The sequence below is a fragment of the Aptenodytes patagonicus genome, chromosome 10 (assembly GCF_965638725.1).
Source record: "Aptenodytes patagonicus chromosome 10, bAptPat1.pri.cur, whole genome shotgun sequence".
NCBI classification, from domain to species: domain Eukaryota; kingdom Metazoa; phylum Chordata; class Aves; order Sphenisciformes; family Spheniscidae; genus Aptenodytes; species Aptenodytes patagonicus.
The window spans coordinates 4252318-4278165 of NC_134958.1; the positions used below are offsets into that span (position 1 = coordinate 4252318).

Genomic DNA, 25848 nt, shown 5'->3' on the forward strand with positions numbered 1-25848 from the left:
CCTGAGGAAGCTACTCCTGCGAGAATCAGAGCCCATCGGGTTGGCGGTGCATCAGGAGGAAACTAAATACCCAGCAGGTTGACATTACGCAGCCTGCCCCATGTTCTGCACGACAGCAGCGCTAACGGGTTTCAGCAGCCCTATGCTACTCCGCATACTTGCAATTCAACACGCTGCCCAGAGCGATACGTTGAATGCCAAAAGTAAAATAAAGCTTATGCAAATGGGTACCGAACAATGTTTAAGTGAAGTGCCCTGTATTCTTGATCACTTTAAAATATTTTTATTGTTACTATGTAATGTCAACATAAGGCAAAAAAACCCCAAAATTAATCCAACAGCTGCATACAAGTTGGATTTAAGCGAGCTGTCCCCGCAAGCCAATGTGCGTCGTACATGTTTGTCTAAAATAAACTGTTAGAACAGCCCCTTTGCAATTGAGACAAGGGTGAAGAGTTGTAAGACGTCTTTCGTCACCGCCTTCCTTCTAGGGCCAAGTGTCTTAATTTACTTGAGCTTCAGCTTTTTTGTCTTTAAAACAGAGATAACTTCTGCCCGCAGTGATGCCGTGATGCTAATCCATCTGGTATTTGCCAACATACGGAAGACTTTATTCTAATAAGTGAGATGTACAGAAAGCAGGACGCCACCAACCGATGCTGTCTATATTCTTCCTCACAGTCCTACCCGGTTTCATTTTTGGCTAGAAAAGTAGGTCAAAACACTAAACAATAGTTGTTTGAGGGAGAAAAGCAACTTTTAACTTATTTGGGTATAAACACCCTTCTTTTTCCAAATCAGCACTCTTAAAACGGACAGGCAGGGTAACTGGGGACTCTCCAGAGGCGAGCGTGAAGGCAGCGTTTCTTCTCGACCTGTTCCTTGATCAGCAAAGGTTCAATACAAGAGGAATAATTGATGTGGCCAGCAATTGATTCTTGCTCGGGAAGCCCCGGGGGAGAATTTTAATCGTGGAAAGCTCACCTTCTTCTGGGACATGCTAAAATGGGGGGGTGGTTCCTTCTGACTGCCTTTTGGGCAGATTACGAAGCAAAGCTTGGATGCCCATCCTGTTCTCAGCACACACTTTGCACTTCTGGGCAGGACCTCTGGCTGTGGGCATACGCTGCCCCTGCAGCTTCCCCCTGCCACACACAGTAATTACTTTCTTTTCATTAATTGGTCTTAATGCATGCATGCATGCACATCCACAAATCAAGCGACCCACTGCTGCGAGTACAGCAGTTTTGCCTTGGAAGTCTCGCTCGCCTGGGTTTGTAAAGCCCACTACCACCAGCACCAGCTTTGCCCCAGCAGGAGCAGGAGTATCCATGGGGTGTAAGCAAATTTGGGGGGGGGGGACTCAGCTTTCCTCAGCAAGTTGCAGGGGTTGTGTGCGCCGATCGCAAACCGAGGCAGCCGGGGCGGTTAGCTGGCGTTTCTGGAAATGAACACACCGGCACAAACAGCGTAATGATGGTGATATAGTAATGCTGTACCGATGTCAATGAAACATTACCATCAATTTAAGCAGGCAGTATGGCTGATTTATAAGCCAATATATAACCCAAAACAGCACAGGAGATGGTTGGAAAAACAAGTGTGTGAAATAGGCATGACAAATAGAAAAGCTTTATCAAGGGATGATTTCTGCGGTATCTCTCTCCTAGGACAGCAATATTTTAACATCCTCATCCAAACAGGAACACAGATAAACAGGCTGTAAACTTGTCTCGTTACCCTGTGGTTGGCAGAAACGACTGATGATTTTTGTACAGGAGTGAAATGTTTTAACTTATACCTCTGACGGGGGTCTGCTAGGGGAAAGCAGGTTACAGGTTACAGGTTACCTTACAGGTTACTTTGGAGGGACTAATCAGAGGGATAAATCTAGTATGTAATAAAAACAGTTGTCTGAGCAACCCATTCAATCCGACTGATTGGGATTCTTACAGGAAATACTTCAGCACACTATCTGGTAACGCAAAACAAAATAAGAAAAAAAGAGCGAGGGGGGGAAAGTCTTCGTGCCTAACCTGCCACCTAAGGCTGATGAACTCCAGTGCGAAAGCTGAAGGAAATTAAGTGCTAACCTGTGAACAGTTCAACCAGGCAAAAGTGAATACGCAGTTGGCATTTACATTAAAAGCTCTAGTCTGCACATGTGTCTCCTCATTCCCTTTAAAAAGAACATATTTTCACCAAAAAGGCCTCAGCCTTATCTACCTAACACGGGCGGTGGTTTTAGATACTGTGCTACAGACTCAATTTGGACACTTAAAGCTCTTGGCTCATTCAGATCGTGAAGTCAAACTAGTCAGAGATAAAATCAATGAAGTTTGGCAACATCACTTTTAAGGTGCCCTGTGTTTTTCCAATTATCACTACAAGTGTCCATAATGGATTATATGAAAAAAGTATTTATGAACTTAAGTGCTTAACGTATCCCATCTATGTCTATCTCCAGCCAGGGCTGACAGTCACGATCCTCTCAGCACAGTAAACACGCCGGGATACCATCAGCCTCCTACCTTGGCTCCATCCACACTGATAATCCGATAGCTGTTTCTCGTGCTGTCATAGAAGTAGGAAACAGTTACAGCCTGCTTGCTTGCGGGAACCCAGTTCTTCTTCGTGCTGGGGTCAATTTGGAAGACATGGGCTCTGGTGGTGAAGATGGGCTGTTCTCTGGAATAGGGAGGGACAGGAGAAATGGATGCATGAGTCTGCGGAAGATGAAATGTCCCAGAAGCCCAGCCTTGACCAGGCGTGTTGAAAGCACAAGACAGAGAGCGCCTGGCAAACCCCCAAGTGAAAAGGCAGAGCAGTGACGCTGCCGAGCCACGATCCAGCCTCGGGTACCTCTGCTTGGCATCGCTAAGTGACATTCAGTGCCCTAAAGTTACTGCCGTAGCCCAGGAAGCAATCGGCTTTTTTCTCCCCATGTTATACTAACTCGGTACCCACCTTTTCCTCAAAACATCTATTTCCAGGAAAGGACGCTCACATGCATACTTTCTTTCCCCATCCACATATTTTGCCAAAAGCAACAACGAGCCCCCCGTGGCTGGATTTCCTCCTGCCGCGCATTCCTGTGAACCGCTACCTACAGCCAGGGTTCCTCTCTGGATGCACCAAGGACTCCAGGGACCTACAGGCACAGTATAATTACTGAAATATTAATCTCTATCCTTAGAATCCCACTGTTCTGTGGATGCGCATGAAAATTTAATCAGATGCAAAAACAGTCAATCATCCTGGGGAGCGAGGGGGAAAAGAAACGCAACCAAAACCCTGTGTTGATATATATTGCCTTCCAGCTCAGCTCTCAGTGGATGACGTACCGCCCCTGACACCCCGATCCTGAACACCAGCCCTCCTCGGATGCTTTTTCTCATCAAGAAAATTATGCACGCAGTGGAGGGGTTTTGTTTCACCTTCAGCACGTGACAATGCAAATCACATGTAAAAGCAGAGAAGATGCAGCACCAAAAGAACAAAATGTGATACACACAAAGTCATCTAGGTTGCAGATCAGCATTAAGACTTACTTAAAGGCCATAAAACTAAATTCACTTCAAGTATACCTTAAATCCAAGTTTAGAAGAAGTGAACTGCACATCAAGCTCTACTGTGTTTTTATATACATTTTTATGCTTCTAGTTCTTAAAAGCTACAGTATATAACAGTCTATATTAAGTGTTCCGCTCAATATATTCTTATCACATGCAAAATATTATCTCATGAATAGTTACACTTGACAGAATTATGACAGGATTCAAAAACAATCGTACTACAATAGAATTACCGCCCAAAAATGTTTACCACATGGAAACCGAAAAAGCTGCCAGGCTGAATTTTGCACAAAGCAAATGAAAAGAGGTAGGTGAAAGGCCAGAGAGATCCCTCGCTCTCATATGCTATTCTTTCCTAATCATATAAATAATTCTCTTCTATTATTCTCGGCCCCATAGTTTTGGAACTATGTTTTCATTACGATTTCTATAATCTTCAGCGCCTTGTATTTTTAGAACAGAACAACTTCAGGTACTGTATGTAGGAACTGTATCAAACATCACACATAATCTTGACCATTGCAGTTAAATTAAAATCGAGGGGAGTAAATTTACGAATATCAAGCAAAGTGATTTAAGCGTAGAATTAGCTCAGGAAAGATGGAGTGAGCTTGCAAAGCCCAGCAAGGCCTCAGGAGGGAGAAAATGAAACGATGGTTTTCTCCTTGCAAGGCATATGCAAAGTTTTACATTTTTCCAGGGGCTGCCATGCAGGTTTCTGGATGGACAGCTGTGCTGAACCCTGTAAAATACTTGCATGAAATAAATTGAAATTACAATGGGACTGTTGTGTTACAGCTGTGAAAGAGTAGCATTTGCTTCAGCCCTTCCTTATCAGTAACTCACTGAACCTGACTCTCATTTCACACGCTAAAATCGGTGCTGTCCTCAGCTGGGAGGAAAGAAGGGGCAGGTCTCTGCAACATTTTTAAAATATTTCCATCATCCATTACACAGGATTAGCAGTGTAACACCCACGAAGGTCGTGGAGTTTGTTTGCAATAAGGAATGCAGGGAAGGGAAGTTTCCCCCAAGCTGCTTACCCTTTTACTCTAAAAATACGTACTTTCCCTGTGTGAAGAATAATTTTGAATTTATTTCACCTTTTACTTAGCTCTATATTTTTAGTGGATTCTACTAATAATTGTTTTTGCTAATGGCAATATGACCTATATATGGCAGTCTAAACTTTCAGAATTTTCCTCCACGCAAACCTATTTCACAAACAACTTTAACTCTGTTAACTCATCTTAACAATACCAGAAAACACTGTTAAAACTACGCCTGGCCTCTCTGCAGCAGGAGCAGTAAGCATATAAAGTAAATCTGGAGATAATAAAAGTAGAATGAAGGGAAACACTATCTATCTCCATTTTTTCAGGAGTCTTGTAGCAGCTACTGTTGTCAACAGGAGCTGTATACATGCATCCAAGTGGATAAATTAACGGGTAATGAAGCTCAGAGCTTGAGATAGCCATCTAGCCGTCCACGTGGGGCTTTTATTAAAAAGTAAAGGCAAAACCTGACTATGTTTCTAATCCTTATGATTATTAAACCAAAAAAAAAAAAAAGGCATTTTGTCTTCCTGGGTTCAAACAGCAGCCCTATCGCTCACAGTGATAGGGTGCTAGTTGATAAATTATTTAAAAAAAAAAAAAGGAATTGTGATGTGTAAACTTAACTCATTCAGGATAAGTGAGCTGTTGCCCTTCCGTTGAGACTCAAATTTGGAAGGGCCAGGTGGTTGCTCTCCACATATGCCTTTGACCTTTCTGCCACAGGTGGCTCTGCAAGGCAGCAAAGCCCCAGGACTGATTTTTGACCCCCCGGAGCAGACGAAGCGCTCCCAGGACACAACCTCCTGGAAGGATTTCCCAGTGTTGGCTCGTAATAATTAAGAAAAGAAGATGCATTTCCGCGGCCGTGCCTGCCCTGCTGCCGCACTCCCTGCTGCCGAAACCACCTGCAGGTCTGCGCTCGGCTGTTACCCCAAGGAGCCCAAACCCATCAGCCAGGCCCGTGAGCCGGCACCACCGGCACTGGGAGCCGGTGCCACCACGCTTTCCCTCACACCACGGCGGGTTGGCAAAGCCAACAGCGTTGACAAACTCCAGCGGTGCAGCTTTTAACATGGGGGGGGGAAATATCCTCCTTCGTTGCGTCCCAAACTCCTTTGACCAGTGGAGCACACGCAGGCAACTATAAAATTGTTGCACTCAATTTTCAAATGAAACGCTGAATTAGACACTTTTAAAACACTTACCACGGCCTTACAGAGCTCCAAATTGAGAAGGATTATTCTACATTACTCACTTGCAACTTTTGACATTCAAGAAAGCACTTTACTGACAGAGGAATGACTTTGTTTTCCAGGGTTTCTTTCCTTTTCAGTTTATCAGAGACTTATCGAGTTTTATGCTTAAAACAACAGCACAGCTAACCTGAAATTCCCACAGCACATCCCGCGTCGTTTGAGCCCCTGTAAGCTGGTTGTTAGGTGAGACTGCCGGTTTGCCCGGGGAGGCAGGGAGCAGTGGCGCTGCCAGCCGGGCTGCGGACTCGTAAATCAGAAGACAAAGAGAATTGATGAATGTTTAAAATCTCATGAATTTTAACCAAAGTTGTTAATGATTGATTAAATAATCTTAAAAAAAAAAAAATGTTTAAAAATCAATTTGACAGTAACATCCACTGTCTAGAGTAAAACTGCTTCAAAAGTAGCAAATGGAGACCTAAATTATAGCTAATAGTTCTTTGTTTAATAATGCAGATTAAGACAGAAAATGCACTTTCATAAGCTTTTTTTATTATTAAACATGGCCAGCATGTTTTATAAATATGATTGCAATTTTCAAGTCCTGTTTTTACGCATTTAGTTGACTTTTAATTTCCGTCCTTGTGTCATACGAGACAAATCTCAAGTAAAAAACAGTCATTCTCCATTAATGTAGAAATACGTCATAAACCTTTTCTGAAGAATTTAAAAAGCAAAACCCAAGACCCTGGAGCTAACTAACTGCATCCACAGCTGTGTGAGATACAGTATCACTTTCTGGTTAATATACGACCATGCCAAATTTTGTAAGTGTGTGACTAGCTGCAAGCCATGTGTTTTATATTACTCTTCCTAATCAACGGGAATGAGCTCTCACTTCGGAAAAGTTCAAATTATTTAATTCGAAGTTCCTTGTTTGTCATCTGAATCACGAGCACAACCAGTGATTTAAATCACTTCAGCTGTAAAGAGCCTTTGCTGACTGGCAGCCCGCGCTGTAAGGGCTGTGGGATACCGGCGGCTGATGGAGCCGTGGCACGGCGAGCCCTGGCTGGGCGGCCAGCCGGCATCTGGGAGAGCCCCTGCCCCCGGACCCCAGCCACGTGCAGGGCCGCGTGGAGCCGGCTCCGGCTCCGAACAAGGCACCGATGAGGGGAGCACTTCTGTACTGGAGCAATCTTTTTTGGTCGTAAATACAACACAGTGACCCATGTGGGTGCCTGCGGGATCAGCACCCAAGTTCTTTTAAATGTGCAAAGTGTCCAGTGCACATCGGGCGGACGCACTGACCGAGCAGTAAATAGAACAAAGCAGCTCCTTTACTTGTTGTAGGCTCTGGAACATCAAACGTATTTGTAACAGGGGCTCTGGTACTCCACCAGAGGCAAAACCACTATTGGCACGTTTTGCTAAAACTTTCATTAACAGATCACATAAAATTTCTGGGATAAGGATTCCTAGTTTACAGGACAGGATTATTTGTGCTCTCCCCACACCAATACTAGACAGCTTTGCACTAACTGCCTAATTTACCAATCGGAATAAATATATTTTTTAAAAGAACATGTCCTCATATAGCTGCCATTTGGTGGAGGATGCACGTGCCTGCAAGACAGCGCGTCAGCGTAGTTTTTGGAACGTGGTGATCCCTGCTACAGGCCAGCGTCATGCACACGCTGAGGTTTATACCACCTGACAGCGCCAGCAGATCTGCAGTGATTTGCTATAACAAGCATTAGCTAATGAGGATCTTCCAAGAAAGAAGAGTAGGTACGAACGCATTGTGACACACCCCCCCAGCACTGATCATGATACACAAAATTTTATTTGCTAAACGCAACGTGATAAACTTGGTGTCAATAGTTATTTGGATTGAGCGTCGCTACTACTGCCCGACAGTGCAATAACAATTAGTTCTTTGAACTAATCCTTTATGTATATCTGCACATGTAATGTAGTTTGGAGTGCCATTTGTATTTATTTATGACAATTCAAAAATAAGCAACGCTGCTGAAAAGAAGAGTGCTGGCCCCACACCACCCCTCCCCAGGCGTGGCCAGCTGCGCACGCACGGCTCTCCCACCGGGCCACCTGGCACCTGCCCTCGACTCCTGCGCGGAAGCGGGACGGTAAGGACGCCAGCTCCCAAAGCCACCGAGCATCACCCGTGCCTCTGACTTCTCAAAAATGCACTAGCGAGGCAAACTCGTGCCTTCGGTCTCAAACAAAACTGAATAAATATATCCTGCCCCGTGGAAACAGCAAGCTCTCCGGTCGCTCCTCCAAGACCCCAGCAGTCAGCAAATGTCCCCCTTCAGCCGGCAGCAGTGCCGGCACCGGGGGTCCCCATGCCTCGGGGTGCGCGGCTGCCCTGCCAGGCTGCTGCCGCCTTGCCTTTCTAGATTTTACTGTTGCGTGATGGCCCCCGAGTTCATGGATGGAGATTTTTCTCCTATTTGAAATACTCATCTGGATGAAAGTCCAGGCAAGTAACGATGCCTAAAAATTACCTGTGAAAATACTGTTTCATCTACCCGTAACACTACTCACTTGTTCATACAAGCACATCTCAAACTTTAAAAAACCACCAACCCCCACGTAAAGGCAGACCTCTGATGAGGGACGTGACTGCTCTGGGGAGCAGCTACACTTCATGGTGTCGCACGTGGTAATTAGCACACCGGTTGCAGTTTATACACAAAACTAATTTTTGCTCAAAGCGAAAGAGAGAGTCAGCTATCCTCCAGCCTGTTACCTCTACATATTGAAGGCTCGTGCCACCTTGGATCGAATCTTTTCAGGAAGCAAAAAACCACACGAATTAGCTTCTTAACGATGACTGAGGACGAAGTGGGAGGACCCCCTCCCTGCCTCACCGCACGCACTCCAGTCAAGACAAGCGCATCCCCCTTACGCTCGCCACAAACAAGGCAAATTCAGCTGTCTCAGCCCAGTTCCCTGAGATACTGTAACCTCAACGCCCATCACTGCCCCGTTCACGGCTGGGGTCAGGGACCAGGACGGCAGGCTGGGCCCAGTCAGCACGGGCAATACACAGAGTTGGGGGGAGGCGAATGCTAAACCTGCACGTTTTACAGATGTGGTAGCAGCAAACCGGCGTTACGAAAGCAGGCAGCTTTGCTCCCTTCCCAAATTGGCACATGCTAGTGAATCCAGGTCATTCAGATCTCATCAGCTGTGACAGGCAGGTTCTGGTGCCGGCTGCCAGCGTACACAACCAGCAGAAGCGAAGAGCCTGTTTCAACTTGCAAGGGTGCAAAACCCATAGCGTGAAGCAAGCAGGTGGGTAATGGCTCCATTTTACACCTGAGGAAACAGCCATCGAGAGTGAGATGGCATCCCGGGATAACAGAGCCAGTAGCAAGCCTGGAAATAAAATTAAATCGCCTCATTTCCTTTCTCTAGCTTTGCTATCGCTATCATTGCAGGGCAGTTTCATACCAGATCGTCTACCCAGGGAAGTTTTTGACTACGTGAATTTAAAAGGCTAAATCAACAGCTGAATATTCACCACTGAACAAAAGAGACTACTGTAAAAATTAACAGTCTTTACAGACCAGAGAGAAGCTATCGGTGGATTTAATAACTGCTCCTACATGATGTGGAGGAAGGTGGGTCAGGCTGCCAGCCCTGCAAACCACCGGCCTGCGGCCAAGCGCTGGTGGCCAGATGTGGGTCTGCCCAGAGCTGCTCGGCTTCGCAGACCTGGGCAGCTCCCGTTTGTCCTGCAATGCAAACAGTCCTCCTCACACCGGTATTTCCATAGCAAAAATTACTTGGAAGGATGGAGAAGCAACCCTGAGCGATACAGGACAGAAAGGGCGAGCACAGAGAAAAGAGGGAGGCCTTAATATCTGTTGTACACGAGGGATGGGAGAACTGGCCCAGAGCGATAGGCTGGGCTAGCAGGGGACAACTGCAGTCGGTTTTTACTCCTCTTTTTTCCCCTCTGTAAAAAAAAATAAGTATGTGGGCACCCCTTAACTGCATTTGTCAGTACTCTGCTAGCCAAGCCCTGCGCTCCCGGGTGGTGTTCCCTGCTGCGGGGTGGAACTGCGGGTACATAGAAGGGTACAGGGAACAACTTCTGAAAAACCCAGACTGGTGGGACAGAAATTACACCGTCCCTTAAAAAAAAGAGAAAACAAGAAAGAGAAACAGCTATTTTAAAAATATAATTTACTCAAAGTCCTTCTTTTCAGTCTTTCAGCTGCTGAAATTCCTATTCTGTAGGCAGACCGATCTCCTCGCGATGAGGTTGAAAAGAAGTGCTGAATCTGGCAGCAATCGGGGGCAAGCTCATGCAACTCGTTCAAATAACCAGAGCCACGATTCTCTGGTGCCCACTTTATACTAGATTTGATATCAACTCACCTGCAGAAATATATGAAATTCATGCAAAAAATCCATCTTTTTAGCTCCCTTCTTTTACAGGCATTATTATTTCAACAGAATGTAATTAGCAAAAGTGCTTCTTGCATTTGTAGGAAACATAATAGTTCCAGTTACTTAGAAAAAATTAAGAAAAAAAACCTAGCTAGCTAAAGAGGAATTTTCTGTTAAAAGCACAGACAGTAATTAAATTAATTTTTGATTTGCGGCTGCGTTAAGTCCAAAAGAATAAATCTTGAGGACAAAAGCTCCGGCATGAAAATCATTGTAACATCCGTGAGGTCTCACAATACCATTATGCCTTTATGAAGTCAATATACAAATTACAAGGCTTAACTTGGGCAGTGAAAAAGCTCACACTTTATTTTTGGGCTATCTCCAGATGGCTATTAACCTTTCAAGACACTGTGAATAAACACTCCTGCCTAAGTGACAGGAACTGAGAGGACCCTGAACTAATCCTCCGCAGGTAAGGTTATTTATCAGAAAACAACAAGTTGAGGCATGCGTGTGTGAAACTGGTTGTGTTACTGTGATTATTTCAGAGATTTTTCCTGAGAAGACATTGAAAGAGGAGCCATAAATTTGCAGCCCCGGTAATGTTTACATGGCCTCCCGTTTGCATAGGGATAAATTCAAACCCTATTAAACTGAAAAAAATACCTGTACTCTGTTTACCCCCAGCACCTCTCCTACCCTTGTTGACAAGTGAGGCTGCATCAGCACATAAACAGACCCCCCAAAGCCTTCCCATTTCCCTGGATCGGTTAAAAATTACATCCTCTGGGTTCGCCCCAGCTCCAGTAGAGTTAATACTTTTAGCACAGCCTCCTCTGTGGCACAATGTTTGCATTGTCAATATTTCAGCGAGAGATTGCCATTGTAAATTGAAAGTGTAAATCTTGGAGTAGAGAGCACAAGTCTGTCGGAGAGGGAGAGCAGCCTCCCTCCGCGCCTTGCCCGCTGCCAGCAGCCCCCACCCAGACAGAAACCCAGGAAAACACCGCGTTTGTTACAACTCCCCAGGCTCAGGCTCACAGACCTGCGTGCACGCACCAAAATTTACCCCGTGCAGCTGGTGTTAGAAAGGATGACGCGCCGGCGCGCACTAGCCTTGCTTTTTACACGTTGGGGGCTGCTCTGGAAAGCTCTCGGCGAGATCCTCTGCCGCAGCGCAGGGAGGCTCGAGCAGGAGGGACCCCACAGGAGCTCATTACGGTGGGGTGTGCACAGGGCTGAGCCGGCCCAGGGGTACCCCATGTGCGGGAAACACTCGGCTCACCCCCACGGGGCACACGTCGGCCTCTGCTCCCGTCAGAGCAGCCCAACCAAATCCAAACGAAACCACAGCTCTGCGCCACCGTGAATTTTCTCATGCACAGGTAAAACACCACGGGGGTTGGCTGGTTTGTCTTACAAAGGAGAAGTAAGGAGCCAGCGTACAGATCTGAAGCGTCAAGCTCCTCGAGCACCATCCAAAAACAAGAGGCAGCGGTCCTCAGAGCCCTCACCCGCCCCGCACGCGCTGCCCAGGAGCCCCCAGCACTGGCCTTGCTGGGGGAGATGAGGTGCCAGCAGCTCCAGTCACCCCTGGGCCTCCGCACCCCGCATCAGATACACACCCAGAGTTAGCACTGGTGAGAAATGATCAGAGAATAGAAAATAATGTAAACACAATGTTGGAGGAAGAAAGTAATTTATTTTGCATTTGTAAACCAACAGGAAAATCCTTTAGCATGCTAGTGGAGTCTTTATTATTCTTATTACTAAGCCTTTGCACTATGTCTGCTGTGTGGTAGAAGGCTGGGGATACTTCGAGGTTGTGTGCGCTACTTGGTGTTTATTTAAAAAATGAAGAGATTAAATGTCAGCGGATATATGACCAAAATACATTGTACCTACAAACCTAAGATTGAAGTGAAAGACCACGTGTGTGTTTGTGCATGTAAAACCCGCTGACACCATCCTTATGTTTAGGACTTTTTCTTCTCCCGTGCTATAGGAATTTGCATGGCAGACGAGGTTACCTTTGCACAAAGAAATCTCAAAAGTTGATTTTAATCAGTAGCATAATCAAAGCCTCACTATTGCAAAATATGATTAAACACTCCATTATTTCAAACGCTACAGAACTAAGCGGATCCTTGGAGGGGAGCACTTTTGTGCACTAATCAATGCATGTAATTATCGATACGCTTTCCCATACCCTATTCAAATGCTCTCCTCTGGGGCTTTTCTTCCACTTATACTAGGGGGGAAAAAAGCCAATCCGTTCAGTTTAAAGAACAAGTTGTATAACTCTTTTTGATCTACTGCCTGAAGGATCAAATAAGGAATTCTACCAACTGTAACGTCAGAAGAAAATGATAGGGCTTTGCTTGTCCCGGTGGCCGCCACCACCACGTGCAGGCAGCACAGGCAGGGCACGGCACACACCCTGTGCTGGGTACCCACTGTGGCCGGAGATGCTGCCAGAGCACCTGGGCTCAATAAAACACTCGGGTCTGAATGCTTTACTAGACAGCAAGAAAAAGGGTGCCAACAGATGGTTTAATACAAGGATGCATGCCTTTAATGAAACTTAAGCATGTAAAAGTTACAAGCAATCAAAGAATAAGCAATTTACTCCGTAAGGGATTAGAAAGATGCAAACCAATGCCCGCGCTGGCTTTCGGTACGTGTATCAACTTGCCCGTGCTGAAACAGCGCCGGGCTGGCAACAGCATTGCCATGTTTAAACAGATTTGTTGCCACCAGCCTCCTTCTAGAACAAACCATCTAAAAGGCAAAAATCACCAAATGTAGCCAAGACCACCAGAGATGGTGTATCATAAACAGCAAGGAGAGGTTCCAGCGCTCGCAGCCAGGAACCCCACAGCTGCAGTCGGGAAACGGCAAGGTGTTGGGCACAAACGAGCACGGCTAAAGCCAGTGTCATTCCCCACTCAATGCAGTTTAAATTAAACTATCTGGAAAAAAGCCGATTTCCATTTTCTGGTGATTTTAATAGACTAATAGAATCAACAACCAGAGTATTTTGGTTGCTGCTAGCACACAGGCAGCACCTCTCTAAGGAACTGGGGGACGCGGCTCTTGAAGCTAATGTATTTACTAGCAGCCAATAAGATCACGGAATGACACATTTCTTCTGCTTCAAGATAAAAATACAAAGGAAATTTCTAATGCTATTCACTTTAATCTTTAAAAATATAACACCATCTGTTGCCATCAGATTTACAGTACAGATCTCAGATATGTACATTTCTTTGTCGGTATAAAAAGCTGTCAGCAACCCCAGTGCAAAAGTGATCCTCTGGTAATCTCCCGAGCTTCAGAGAGAAAAACTACTAAATCTGAAAAACTTCACCAACAGGTTATACATGAGAAAAACAGTATCTACAAAACAAAAGAACCCCACTACTCCCTCTGCCACAAAAAACCCCACACCAGTAAAAACACAAAACTAAACCCCTACAACTTGCTAACACCGCAGTAAAGCAAACTGCGCATACTTGCGGGTAATATTGGGAGAAACTGATCCCAGAAATTCCTGAACCTCAACGGCCCCCTATTTTGGATCCCCGCAGTCCTGCTCCTTCTGATTTCTGCGTGCCAATGCCTCCAACTTCGTGGGTTATGCAAGGTACAGGTTATACGAGGTGTGGGCTATGGGAAGATTTAATTTCAAGTATCAACATTTTTCATGCGATGCAGGTTCCATAACTATGGGCTATAATGCAAAAATGGGGGGGGGGGGGGGGGGGGAAGACATTCTCATGTCAGCAGAGTCTCAAAAATTAGTGTGGGCTGGCTGAAAATTTGTAGAATAAACAAAACATAACACACATTCTTATTACAAACTTATTACGCAAGATGAGTCCGGGCAATATGTAAACCCAAATAAAAAGTTCGAGTTATTGTCTGGATATGCATTAGCCATTACAAATCTAACCCAAGTTTTAAGGGGGCTAACAGCCCTGAGCAGCCAAGCCAGGACACCCGCCAGGGGCTAGCTCTGCAGCAGCGGTCAAAAGTCAGACCCCTTATAGTGTCAGATCATTAGTAATTTGAAAATAAAAAGGCCTTGACCTTATTTCAAAAAATTATTCACTCTGCTGAAGAGCCATCTTCTCACTTTTCTGAAGTCAAACACGAAACCCTGGAAGAATAAAATCTTACCTGTATGACGCTAATGATCGCATTTCTCATGTTTCTAACATTTAGCTTTTTGTGCCTTGGAAGTTAATACAACAGGAGAGGATTTAATAATAATTTTTTCCCCTGTGACATACTCTGTCCTGCTGGTATTTCTTGATTGAAAGACTGCAAGTAAACCTGGCTTTGCCTTATAAAATTAAGGTCTGCTAGACATAAAAATCCAATTAGTGCTACAAAAATTAAGGCATAACATTTCCTCAGTCTCATTACACCAATATAGACTTTTTTTTTCTTTCTGTCAAGGGTGAAGGACACAGCTGAACGACGTGATTTTTTCTGTCTCATTTATATATTGATTTTAATAAGGCCAGACAGGTAGGCCCATACAAGTGCTGATTCTGTCAGCAGCCAAAGTTGCCAGGACTGTGAATATTGTAACTTATAGATTGATAAATGGCCTACATGGACTAATTGTATTTCAGCATCTCTGGACAGATGGCAAATCTTACAGCCATATGGTGATTATTTCCACTGCGCTGAAAGTATATTAACACTCACCAAAATGTTTAAAGTGATGAGACGATCTAAAATAGTTTTCCCATGAACCGGGATAAAAAACGATGGGCTCGGGTGGGCCGGCACGCCAGGGCTGGGCTCTCTCCCAGGATCCCCTTTCGGTGCAGGCTCGAGGGCCTGCGGGTATCGCACAGTTATTGATGAAACCGGCTGTGTACTGGGCCCTCAGCTGGAGTACAGCGATGCTGTGATAGCCAGGGGATAACATGCCTCATTTTAGCTATTCTGCGTCGCCCTTATTTAGTTGCCGCTATTTGCTGCTTGATAGGCGGGCTGCCCTGTGAGTTGGCAACGCTGATACATATACTTTCTTTTCCTGGTATTTTTTTTTTCTCTAAATCCTTCTCTGCTCTCTGGCTGAAAACACACTGAAGTTATTGTCCTATTTTTAAAGGTAGCCACGCACCCAACCCTGGCCCATGCAAATGCAGTGGAGGACTGCCCAAGCCACGGACAGTAGGGTCTCTGGAGCAGGACTATACTACACGCATTCAGCTGTCCCCACGTCTGCTCCCAAAAGAGGAATCAACTGCGAGAGGACAGAACTATGCCCCAGCAATCCTGTGAAACAAAACAAAAACTGGCTGGATGGCGACCAGAGGCTCATCCTGCTCACTGCCGACTGGATAAGCCATTGCTAAGTTCTGCAGTGCTACTTCAGCATGAAGCCGGTAGCTCATCGTATTTACCAAATGCAAACAAAGCACTCGATGGATAATACGTCAGGCTGACACGCGTCCCAGATGACACAATCTGCTTATGGCTGCGTCCTTTACTAATACTTTTGCTGCGGGGCTCTGAACCTTTTATGAGATTTATGGAGCAGTGAATTCACCCTTCAAAACAACGGGAGAGTACATGCAGGAGACCCGATCCTCTTCTGCTCTAAGCTACCGTGTATTTATACCAAACAAATGTGAGCAAAATCAGCTCAATAAATTCTAGACAGACTTTTATGCTAGAATAATAACCGATATTACACAATTTAAATGATTTTTTGCTTCATTTTCAGAACAAGATTCTGAACATTTATTTGTTTTAAAATAGGATTAAAAATCATGTCCTGCATTCTGCAGTAATTTGTTTTGAGTGCACTCTCATGGTAGGAGATTCCTTGCCGGTGGAGGCAGACACCTCCCTTGCTGGGGGAGAAAAAAGTTTATGCACCAGTTTCTTCTATTTGCCATAAGTAAAATATAGCAAGTCAAGAGCTAGAAACTGCACTCTTCGTAGTCCCTGTGATCTAAAATTAGTGCCTGGTGTTAGTATGCAGAATGGATCAAGTACCCTCAGCCACTGAGGATAAGGTGCCAATTGGTGAGAAATTCTTACTATGCTTTTTGCACGTTCACACTTTAGCACCCTAAGAATTAAATCGATTTGACTTGTAAGGCCTCTATTACAGACCTCTCTAAACACAGTTTTCTTTTAGTGAGCTTTACTACCCCTGAAAGGCAGCAAAAGAGCGTTTCAGTTGCCCATTTCTCCTTAGACAACCCAGACTAGCCCCGTGTTTTTCCATGCGCCTCCCCAGCCAACGCTTTGACCCAGGCTTGGAGCTGCTGCCGCCCCGGGCACCGGCTGGGCTGTCCTCCCTGCAGGGAGCCGCGGCAGCTCCAATGTCACCGTGGGGCAAGGAGGAGTGCCAAAAGGAGACGGGAAAAGAAAAGAAAGGGAGGAAAAGTAACTTAGATCCAAGGTGCAAAGTTTGGACCACCCTGTTTAACTCATGGAAATCAGTCATTCTTTTAAGGAGTAACAGGCAGCACTGAAGCATCCCAAATCGTTCCCAGCAGTTGTGTGTCTATTTTCTCTTCTGGCCAATAATTCAGAGGTCATCCCATAAAGCAGTTGACGAGCATAAACTCTTTCCAGTACAACCTCGCGTCACTTACGCTAATTTAACAGTTATTTGAAAACATGCTGCAAATCAGTGCAATGTTACTTTGATATTTCATGGGAGAAGCCTTAGAGTCACACAATATTGTGACGTCCTTAAGGACAAGGATGCCACTTCATAAGGCAGGGAGGAAGGACCAAACAGGGAATGCGAACTGGATTAGACATTTTGATTCCATTCCAAACTCTAAGCTTAAAATATAAAAACTTTGGCAACTTCTCCCCCATAGAATTGGAAATGCTAATTTCTAACTCAATGGAGAAAAGTTCTTGCAAAGAAAGATCTGAACAATACGTATGCAGGATTACTGCTCTGAGACTGAAAAATTCAGAACAGGCCTTCCCTGTAGAGGGAAAAGCAGGTAACCACAACCGCAGGAGAGGTGTTTACCCCAGGCTTCACGAGGAGCTCGGTCCAGCTGAAGAAGGAAGCCCTCCCCACAGCCCTCTGCAAAACCACAGGCTTTGCAGAGAAGTCTGCGGAGGCAAAGCATGGCGAGAGATTGTTGGGAGCATCAGGCTGCATACGACTAAGTCCTTGAAAGCTGAGGCATCTTCCATAATATGCAATTATGAAGGTCTCAACAAACAGATGCTCAGAACTTTCTGTCCGGGGAACGTCTTTGAGGATTGCACGGAAACTTTAAAGACATTATTTGTCATTCGGATCTCTCAAAAGACAAAGTGGAATTTTACGTTACGCATAACACCCATTCCCCTGCTCCAAAGCACAGAGGAGGGTGGAAGAGGCACAGAAGGAAAGGAAAGCTCCCCGAGGAACCACGGACTCAACGCACGCTTCTGGATCTGCCCAGGAGGAGGTGAGCAGCCTCCCCGTCTACCCCAAATAACTCCCAAACCAACAGCTCCCTTTCCGCAACGTGGGATCTGACCCTTGCTCCGCAGCTATTGTGTTTCATTGTAACTGAGGTTAGAGATTCAAGCTTTTAATTGAATTTTCTTGAATTGGGGTGGGTGTAGCGAAGTGTCAAATCCCTGTTCTCAGTCAAGCCAGTTTCTGTTCATCTTTCTGTTCATCATAAACTGAATTAGACTCCCTTTTTATGTATTAGCATTTTTAGAAGATCCCTTAAATACAAGTTTATAAAGACCACCTCTGTAAACAACAGGTAATAGAAAATTAGCTATCTCCTGTAATGGACCACATAAGTGACAAACAGCTGTCAAACACAAAATAAAATAATCATGAAAAGAGAGAGCTCTCATTCGCTTGTGTGCTGTGAAGTTTTAGGCAACTAAGTCTCCTTTATTGTTTCATAAAAGAATAAGTTTCTCCCTATCCCAGCTGGAGGAGGGGGGATTACTATGACAATCATTGGATTATACGCGTACATAAACAGAGTCCAAAGATGCTTTTATCTCCTCCTTGTACACCCAAGGGCAACGGTTGTGCCCTTGGGTGTACGTTGCGCCCATGAGCACCTCGGGGCTGCCCTGTCTGGGCAGAAACCTCCTGGCAGGTCAGGGGAGAGTATATCAGCTTTGGGGCTACCAGGGGTTTGGACTACGTGAAGGTGTAAGAGGTGGGGGCTTCACCTGGAGGGGCTGTTCATAGGTACATCCTCGTTAGAGATGGGGCGATGTCAAGGCAGAGAGAAGGGGACAACTACGCTGTTGCCACCTTTGCACTGCTGTCTGAACTACCCACCAGAACAGAGCTCCTGCCTTGTCTTCAGACATCACCATCTCTGAAATAAACAATAATAAGGTGTTAGACTCTCCCCAGGTTTACCCACGCATCCTCCAAGCAGCCCAGAGCCCCAGTGCAGCCCCGACTGCTGCTCGGTGACATTTTGCACGGCTCCTCTCAGAGCATTTCTCCTGTTTTTTTTCAGATGCTCTCATTGACAGTTTTCAATATCACAAAACAGATCACATGTTCCCGCTTAAACAACTGCAGGGAGACATTTTAGATGCGTGCAACAGATTTATAGTGGGAAGCTGGAATACAAAAGCCCGATAAAACCAGGGAATGAAACAAAGGCAACAACAAAGCGTCGCTGTTATATATTACAGAGCAACTCACCAAAAGCGAAGAACTTGATTCAGTCACTGCAATGCAATTAATATGAAGGAGAGAGAGTGTGCATCTTGAAGTACTATGTTTTCAAAAGGAAAAGCCTTGCTGAATACTCCCAGCTCTGGCTACACTACCTGTCCTTCTTCCAGGGATGAAACAATCAGTAATGAATACTGAAAGTGAGATGCTCACACCTCCACATAATAAAATTAACATTTCCCTTCAGAGCCATGCCCAATTTAAATTTTATATGTTTGTTTCCCTCCCCAAAATACAGTATTCCATACCTGATGAGGATCTACTGCAAAGCGCTAAGCAGAGGCAAACAAGTATTTATACAGTAAGTACTCATACACACCATCTCACAGTCCACAAGGAAGGATCCTCAGCACAACTAGAAGTAGCTTTAGGAAAAAAAATATTGTACAAGCTGGCTACGTATTTTTAGACATACTCCGAAGAGGCCTTTGCTGTCTTGCTGCACTGATGTACTAAACCTCGCCTGATAAGAATGCAGTTGCAGGACTTCTTCTATTATGATGCAAATGCTAACAGGGAACAACACCTAGCTGCTCTGGAGGGCTCGCTCAGGCCCCTTGATGTGTAGGCAGAAGAGTGCAGCTTCTACAGCAAATTTCTTTTTGAATCGCAGCAGGGTTGGAGTTTCTAAATCCTGTAGGCTGCAGTGAAACTTCCAGACGGAAAGAAAACAGTTTGGCACTTCAGAAATTCTTACAATCTTGCATTTTGATAAGCCACGTCAAATAAATAAAATCAGACTAGTGTGTGGGGGAGGCAGGAAAGGAGGATGCGTTGCCACTGAAGTGAACAAGCTTTGCACAGTACCCAGCAGTCACTCCTGCTCACACCTCCATTGCCAGGCCCTCTTTCCCCTGTGTCAAATCTGCTCACTCTTCTCCATGATAAAGCCACAGTTGTTTTGCAGCTAAAGCTCCCAGTCTTGCCAGCCTTCAACATGAAGCCCACAAATCCTAACACACCTACACAGCAGAGCCTCCTGCTCCCCTATGAGTCATTAAGCAGGCTGTCCCGCTTGGTGATGTCATCCAGCAACATCAATTTTTTTTAAACAAATCCTAAAACGCCTCGAGCATCAATTATTTAAAATATTATCTTCATTTTAATCCTGACCCCAATGGCAAAATTACCGTTATGAAGCATTTCCAAGTGATGCAAGAGGGCCCAATAGCCTCTAATAGTTGCTACGTCAATCAGGAGCAAGCAGCCAGCTACTCCTGTCACACATGAGCTAAGCACAGAGCATCCAAGCCAGCAGCAGCAGGCAGATTTCTCTCTTACAAACAGGCAGAGAGCAGCTAGGATGTGTCATCAAAAATATAATCAAAGATCAACCGCATCATCCAATCTCATCTTGTACATTTTGCATGAGTACATATTACACAACCCCTACTCACACTGTCTCTAACCTGTGCTGGGTGATGTGTGGCTATGGCGCAGCAGTAACCTTCCCTGATACTAATGGTCTATTCCCTGCCTAATTGCTCTTGCCATTAAAAGTGCTTCTTTAATGCTCAAGCATAAACGCTTCCTGTCTTGGTTTGAAGACAGTGCCCTTGTCACATTCTGAGATTTAATAACAGGATTGTCAGCTATTTACAGTGTACAGCTGAATTATCGGAGAAACATAGTTGAAATACGTGCCCCTAAGCACATTTACATCCTAAAGAGCCACGAACAAAACACGGTATAAACAAGTCACAGGCTGTATTTGCAGTGCACAAAGTGCACAAACGCGATGGACAGCATTCAAGGTGAAAGCAGGCAGAGATTTGACCGTGTAGCAACCTTCAGGACCGGGGACCTTCCCCCTCTGCACACGCCCTATCACAAAGTCAACAGGAAAACCAACAGCTGATTCAAAATGCTTACACGTCCTTAAATATACGTTAATGGCTGAGGCTATCTATTGTAGGCACTGCATTAATAGAGCCAAATGAATGAATACAATGAATACACAGCACTGCAGAAAATCTAGATGCAAAACCAGGCTGATGCCCTTGCTCTTGGGGTCTCAGCAAACTCATTGCTCCTCTCTGCCTGTTTCAGTCATGCTGGGAATATGCTTGAGCAGTTTAAGACACTGTCAGATCCTGAAGCAGTTAAAACTACTTTCAGTTTAAAGGAATTGAACATCAAATAATTCTTTTTAACATTTCAAATGATGCCTTTGTTATCAGGAGACCTACTCACCATCCTCTTTTCAAATAGAAAGAAGGGCTTGAGGGACATCCCAGCTTCGTGGAGGATATTTTATTTATAAGTTTTTTTCTCTAGTGATAATCAAATTAACAGTGGTAATTAATTAGGTTAGTAGCTGAAAGCAACTTGACTATGATCACTCTCTAAGCATAAAGCTTTCTTTCTGTTCACTCTTTCTACAGCATTGTCTACGTGAGCAAATTTTGGTGAAATTTGCACCAGGGCACTCAAACTAGTTGTGGTACTGGCAGATTTTTCCTATTGTAATTTGCTGAACTTATCTCTAGCAGACCCTGCGATTTTTTTCTTAACCCACTGTGTCTTTCATGCCAATCATTCCTTCATCATTTCTTTCTGCTACTCTTTTATTAGCTTGTTTCGTAATTTCTCCCAATGCCACGTTTTCCTTGGAGCTTATTCACACAGGAGATCTTTTGCCCAAATTCAGTTACGTGCATCTACCTGCACTGTTACGAACTCCTCACATCATTGTGTGAGAGGTGACAAGGTCTCTCTCACTTGCTGGCAGACTTGGATGAAACACTCCAACATTACAGGTTTGTTCACTCACTTGAATGCAACCACACCAAAATCCTAAGCATACACAAGTCCTTACGACGATCTAGCTATTTGCTCTTCTTTTTTTCTTCCCCCCACCCCACCAAGCTCCCTGCCTCTCTAACCTCATTTAAACTGTGTTAAATATAAGAAAGGAACTACACATAACAGGTTTTATACATACTGTTGAGGTCGACGGAGTTTTCCCATCCATTTCAGTGAACCCAACATACTGCTCCAGAACTCAAAGTTCTCTGGACCTGACTTTTCCACTGGATTTTGTACAGGCACCTGTATCTGTACACAGAGCTACCGAATTCTCCAAGTCAGAACAGCAGCCTTTTATACCCACTCTGCAAAATGGGGACAGCTACATAAGGAACCCAGGCTGTGAAGAATCAAGCATCCCCAGCCAGCTGCTTCAAAAATCATGAGATTAACAGCTTCAGCATCTATCAAATCTCAGTCCCTTTCCTTGAACACCAACACCATCACCAGTTGGATGATGCCTGATATAATCTGCCCCCCTGAGCTATGCTAGGAGCTGAACTAAAGCTACTGACCTTAAGACCTAAAAAAAAAAAAACCCGAGTCCCTGAGCTCACAGTACCAACTCAGCTGCGTTTGGGCATACACTCGTCCCAGCCCTGCTCTGAGGGACACCGGCTTTGCAGTGAAAGCCGGGTGCCATTATCTGCCCGCCACTCCCGGGGTCCCAGGGTGCCCCCTTCCCTCACGGACAGATGGCTCAACCAAACTTTGGAGGGAGCCGGCGCGAGACTCCTGTGGATTTCAGCGGCAGCTGGACGACGGCCAAGGTGAATTTCCTCTGCAACACGCTATTCCCTGCTACGGAGCTCCTTAGGCGAAGCTTATCACCATGGTATCTACAGTACTGCTGGTACCAGGAAAGGCCAGCTTGAACACCGTCCAAAATTAATGTCTTCCTATAACACTAGCTTCATCACATCTTCACCTTCTTCTTTCCTTGTCCCCCCATTTGTTTGCCTTTTACTCCCCAAATAAAGCCGTATGTTGGCTGATGGACGTTACTATTGCTAACAGCAGAAGGGAAGCGTGCAAGGCAGACCTCCCTGACGCTCTTAAATGTCACTGCATAACAAAAACATTTCATAGGACTGCTCTCACAAAGACAGGCCCCCAACTGCACCTCTTCATGAAAATATTACAGGAGGGGCAGAGTTTTGTTCATGAGTCCAGTCTCCTTAAGATGAGGTTACTTCATTGCTTGATCCAGGCTTGGAAACTCGCCTTTTCCCCACCTTCCTGGAGGAAGGTGTGGGCTCAAAGCCCACCTGGAGGAGGTGCAGATGGATCCCAGCTGGACGGGGCTAATCTACCACATTAGCCCCTGCGGAAGCAGCACAGAAAAGCCACCTCACATCAGCCAAAAGAAATGTGTGCTTTGAGCTAGTTCATCATTAACCTGTATAGCACACACTTCCACGCTGTTGTACAGCTTTCTGCAATAATTTCTAACACTCGGAGGCCTGATTTTCATTTTGATATGATTTATAAAACAGATTTAAAATTCAATTTTATTGCTAGAGGGTATTTAAATTAGTTGAGTTTTAATCCAACAGATAATATAAATAACAGCTTCAGCGGCAGTGAAGTGATTTACAGGTCTAATCCAAACTGGATACTTGTCACATGCCTCATGACAAGAAATATTTTGTAACGGACAGATAAGGCAGTACAAAGATACTAAAGAAATGAAAATAATTAAAGAATGTAAGCACAGATGAAGCAGCTATCCAATACCTCCTTAAATCATCTAATAACGAAACCTGAAGCATCTTTATAACTGGAAAGTTAGCTTAGACTGCTTAAATTGAGGTCAAATTGAATCCGACCACGGCTATTAGATGAGTAGGTACAGCTCACTAAAACCAGAGCCATAGACAAGCGAGCCACTCGGCTGTGTTAGCCCTTGGCTTGTAACATCAAGAGACAAATCAGGTGGTATTTTCAGACAAAGATTTCTACAGCTGGAAATGTGTTACACTGTGGTTTTCAAATAGCTAAAGTTTAAGCTCTGAGACTATTGATGTAACAGCAGTTATCAGATATGCTGGGTAGAAGAAAGTGGTGATTTAGGAAAAGATTTGTTCCCTTTAAAAGTAAACATTTGTCCAGTGAGATCCTTAACAGTGGCTTGACCCAAAGACAATGGTTTTCAGCCAGCAGGAACCTTCGCATTGACTTCAATGGGCACTAAAACAGATTTTTTTTTTTTTGCCTGGACACTTTCTTTTTTTTTTTTACAACATTGTTTTCACATCCCCTGAATTACGGGCATTAATTTTTTTTTAAACACGTAAATTGCTTTTGTAAAACTTGACACTACCTTGCTGCCTAGTAAGTTGAACTAAAACAACAGTTTAAATAGCTCAGCTCACAGCTAATAAGCAATTTAAATAGCTTTGCTGAGCTCGAGTAGCTATATCAAGTTTCATAGCAGCATCAGTCACTGCCAAATCCATAGGCAGCATTTAAATGAATCGTTAGCAATGGTCACCCCCAGGAAAAAAAAAAAAAGGAAAAAAAGAAAAATATTTTGAGAGCTAAGAGTCAAGTTATTGTCACAATTTCTGTGAGAACGTGCCCCATACGTGACACCAAAATGTGCCCAGGAAGCAAATCCCACTGGAATGCCTGGGACAAAATACATTCTTTCAAGCAAGAAAGGCTGAGCTCTGTGCTCCGATCACAACATGCTTCGCAGAGACAGGTGAGCACAGAGGTGCCCATTTCACAGAAGGAAAAGCTGGAGCACGCAGAGGTGAAGGATTTGCCAGCAGAGATGGAACAGGGAGGAACCCGGGGGGGTTTGCTCCTGTGTCACATGTGCTAAGCCACGGCTGCAGTAACACTATCACAAACGTGCTTCCAAGTTCTCTGTATCAGAAAGGTGAATGGCAAGATAATGATGTGAGACACTGACAAAATGTATATCCAAAAAACACCTCGTCTGCTCTCTGTACAGAGTGTACGAGTGTGTACAACCCACGCCGAAACCCTGGGAATGAATGATACTGGGAGCTTGATCTCACGTGCGCCGGTGTAAGACTGAAATAACTTACTCGAAGTGAAACACATTAAATCAGGACATTGAACTCGACCGGTGAACGTGCCTCATGCTTGTACAAGTCTGCATGACCCAACACAGCATACGTAGCAGCGCAGACACGAGCACAACCAGAGCACTCGCAAGCCTTCAAGTCCTTCGCAGCCTGAACAGCTCCGGAGGCAGAGCAGGACCACGCCGAGCCCAGAGCTACGGCTGACTTGCAGAAGGCGGTGGGGGACCGCTGCGACCTTCCACTCAATTCTCTCCAAGCCACAGCTAAACTTTTCAGCTAAACCGATCTACCAGTACAGGAACGGTTAAAAATGACGACAACAAAAATATTTGCCTTTAGAGACGCCCAGATAAAATGACGGAGGCAAGTTTCCCTTGGATGGATGCTTCTGACCATTCTAGACTCAGCGGGGCAGCGCTGCTCCAGCCAGGTTTTGATGCTCTTTCCTCCAACCCCAAGGACAGTTTCTGTTTTATTTGCCAGCGGAACTTTACATAATTAAGAAGCAGACGAGCCCCTTGTAATCCTGAAGTGAAACATGGGGAGATACTCAGATCTTATATCTCCCTCGGCCCCTGTACTTCTATTCAGTACTCCTGGGTATCAAATTCAGACACGTGCATGGCACTTTAATTCATTATTTATCCATATTGTCTCGAATTATATCACTTCGACAATAATAAACAAATCTATAGTGGGAGTTTGCATAGTCGGAAGCGGCATGAGGAAGCTCAGAAACTGGAGAGCGGTTCCTTGCCACAGGGGGGTGAGGAGAGGCAAGGAAGAGAAAAGGTGTAAGAGAACATAATAGGATAAAAATAAAGCAAATTAAATGTGTGGGTTTGGAATCCCCCAAGACATTCTGGTCGAGAGGATCTCAAAGCTATATATAGTTCAAGCCAAAAGCACAACGTTAACCTCTGTTTCCCGAGATTTAGTTCACAAACTGCTCTAATGCCAGCATTTGGCTTTTGTCCCCTCGTTGAAGTTAGAGGATAGAAAAAA

The 25848-nt window shown here is 44.8% G+C and overlaps 1 protein-coding gene across 2 annotated transcripts in view; it reads right to left on the reverse strand.

Annotated features, from left to right (window-relative positions):
• The window catches only part of HOMER2 (homer scaffold protein 2), a 59401-nt gene that overhangs the window by 32735 nt on the left and 818 nt on the right, over positions 1-25848 (reverse strand). The window contains exons 1-2 of one of the 2 annotated variants that reach the window (XM_076347867.1): positions 6017-6051; positions 2532-2688 (exon numbers count right to left, since the gene is read on the reverse strand). In XM_076347867.1, coding sequence (XP_076203982.1) covers positions 2532-2688; positions 6017-6036 — 177 coding nt within the window. In that variant the 5' untranslated portion in view covers positions 6037-6051. Of the gene's footprint in view, positions 1-2531; positions 2689-6016; positions 6052-25848 lie in introns of those variants that run through there. The other variant, XM_076347866.1, reaches the window with a different exon arrangement.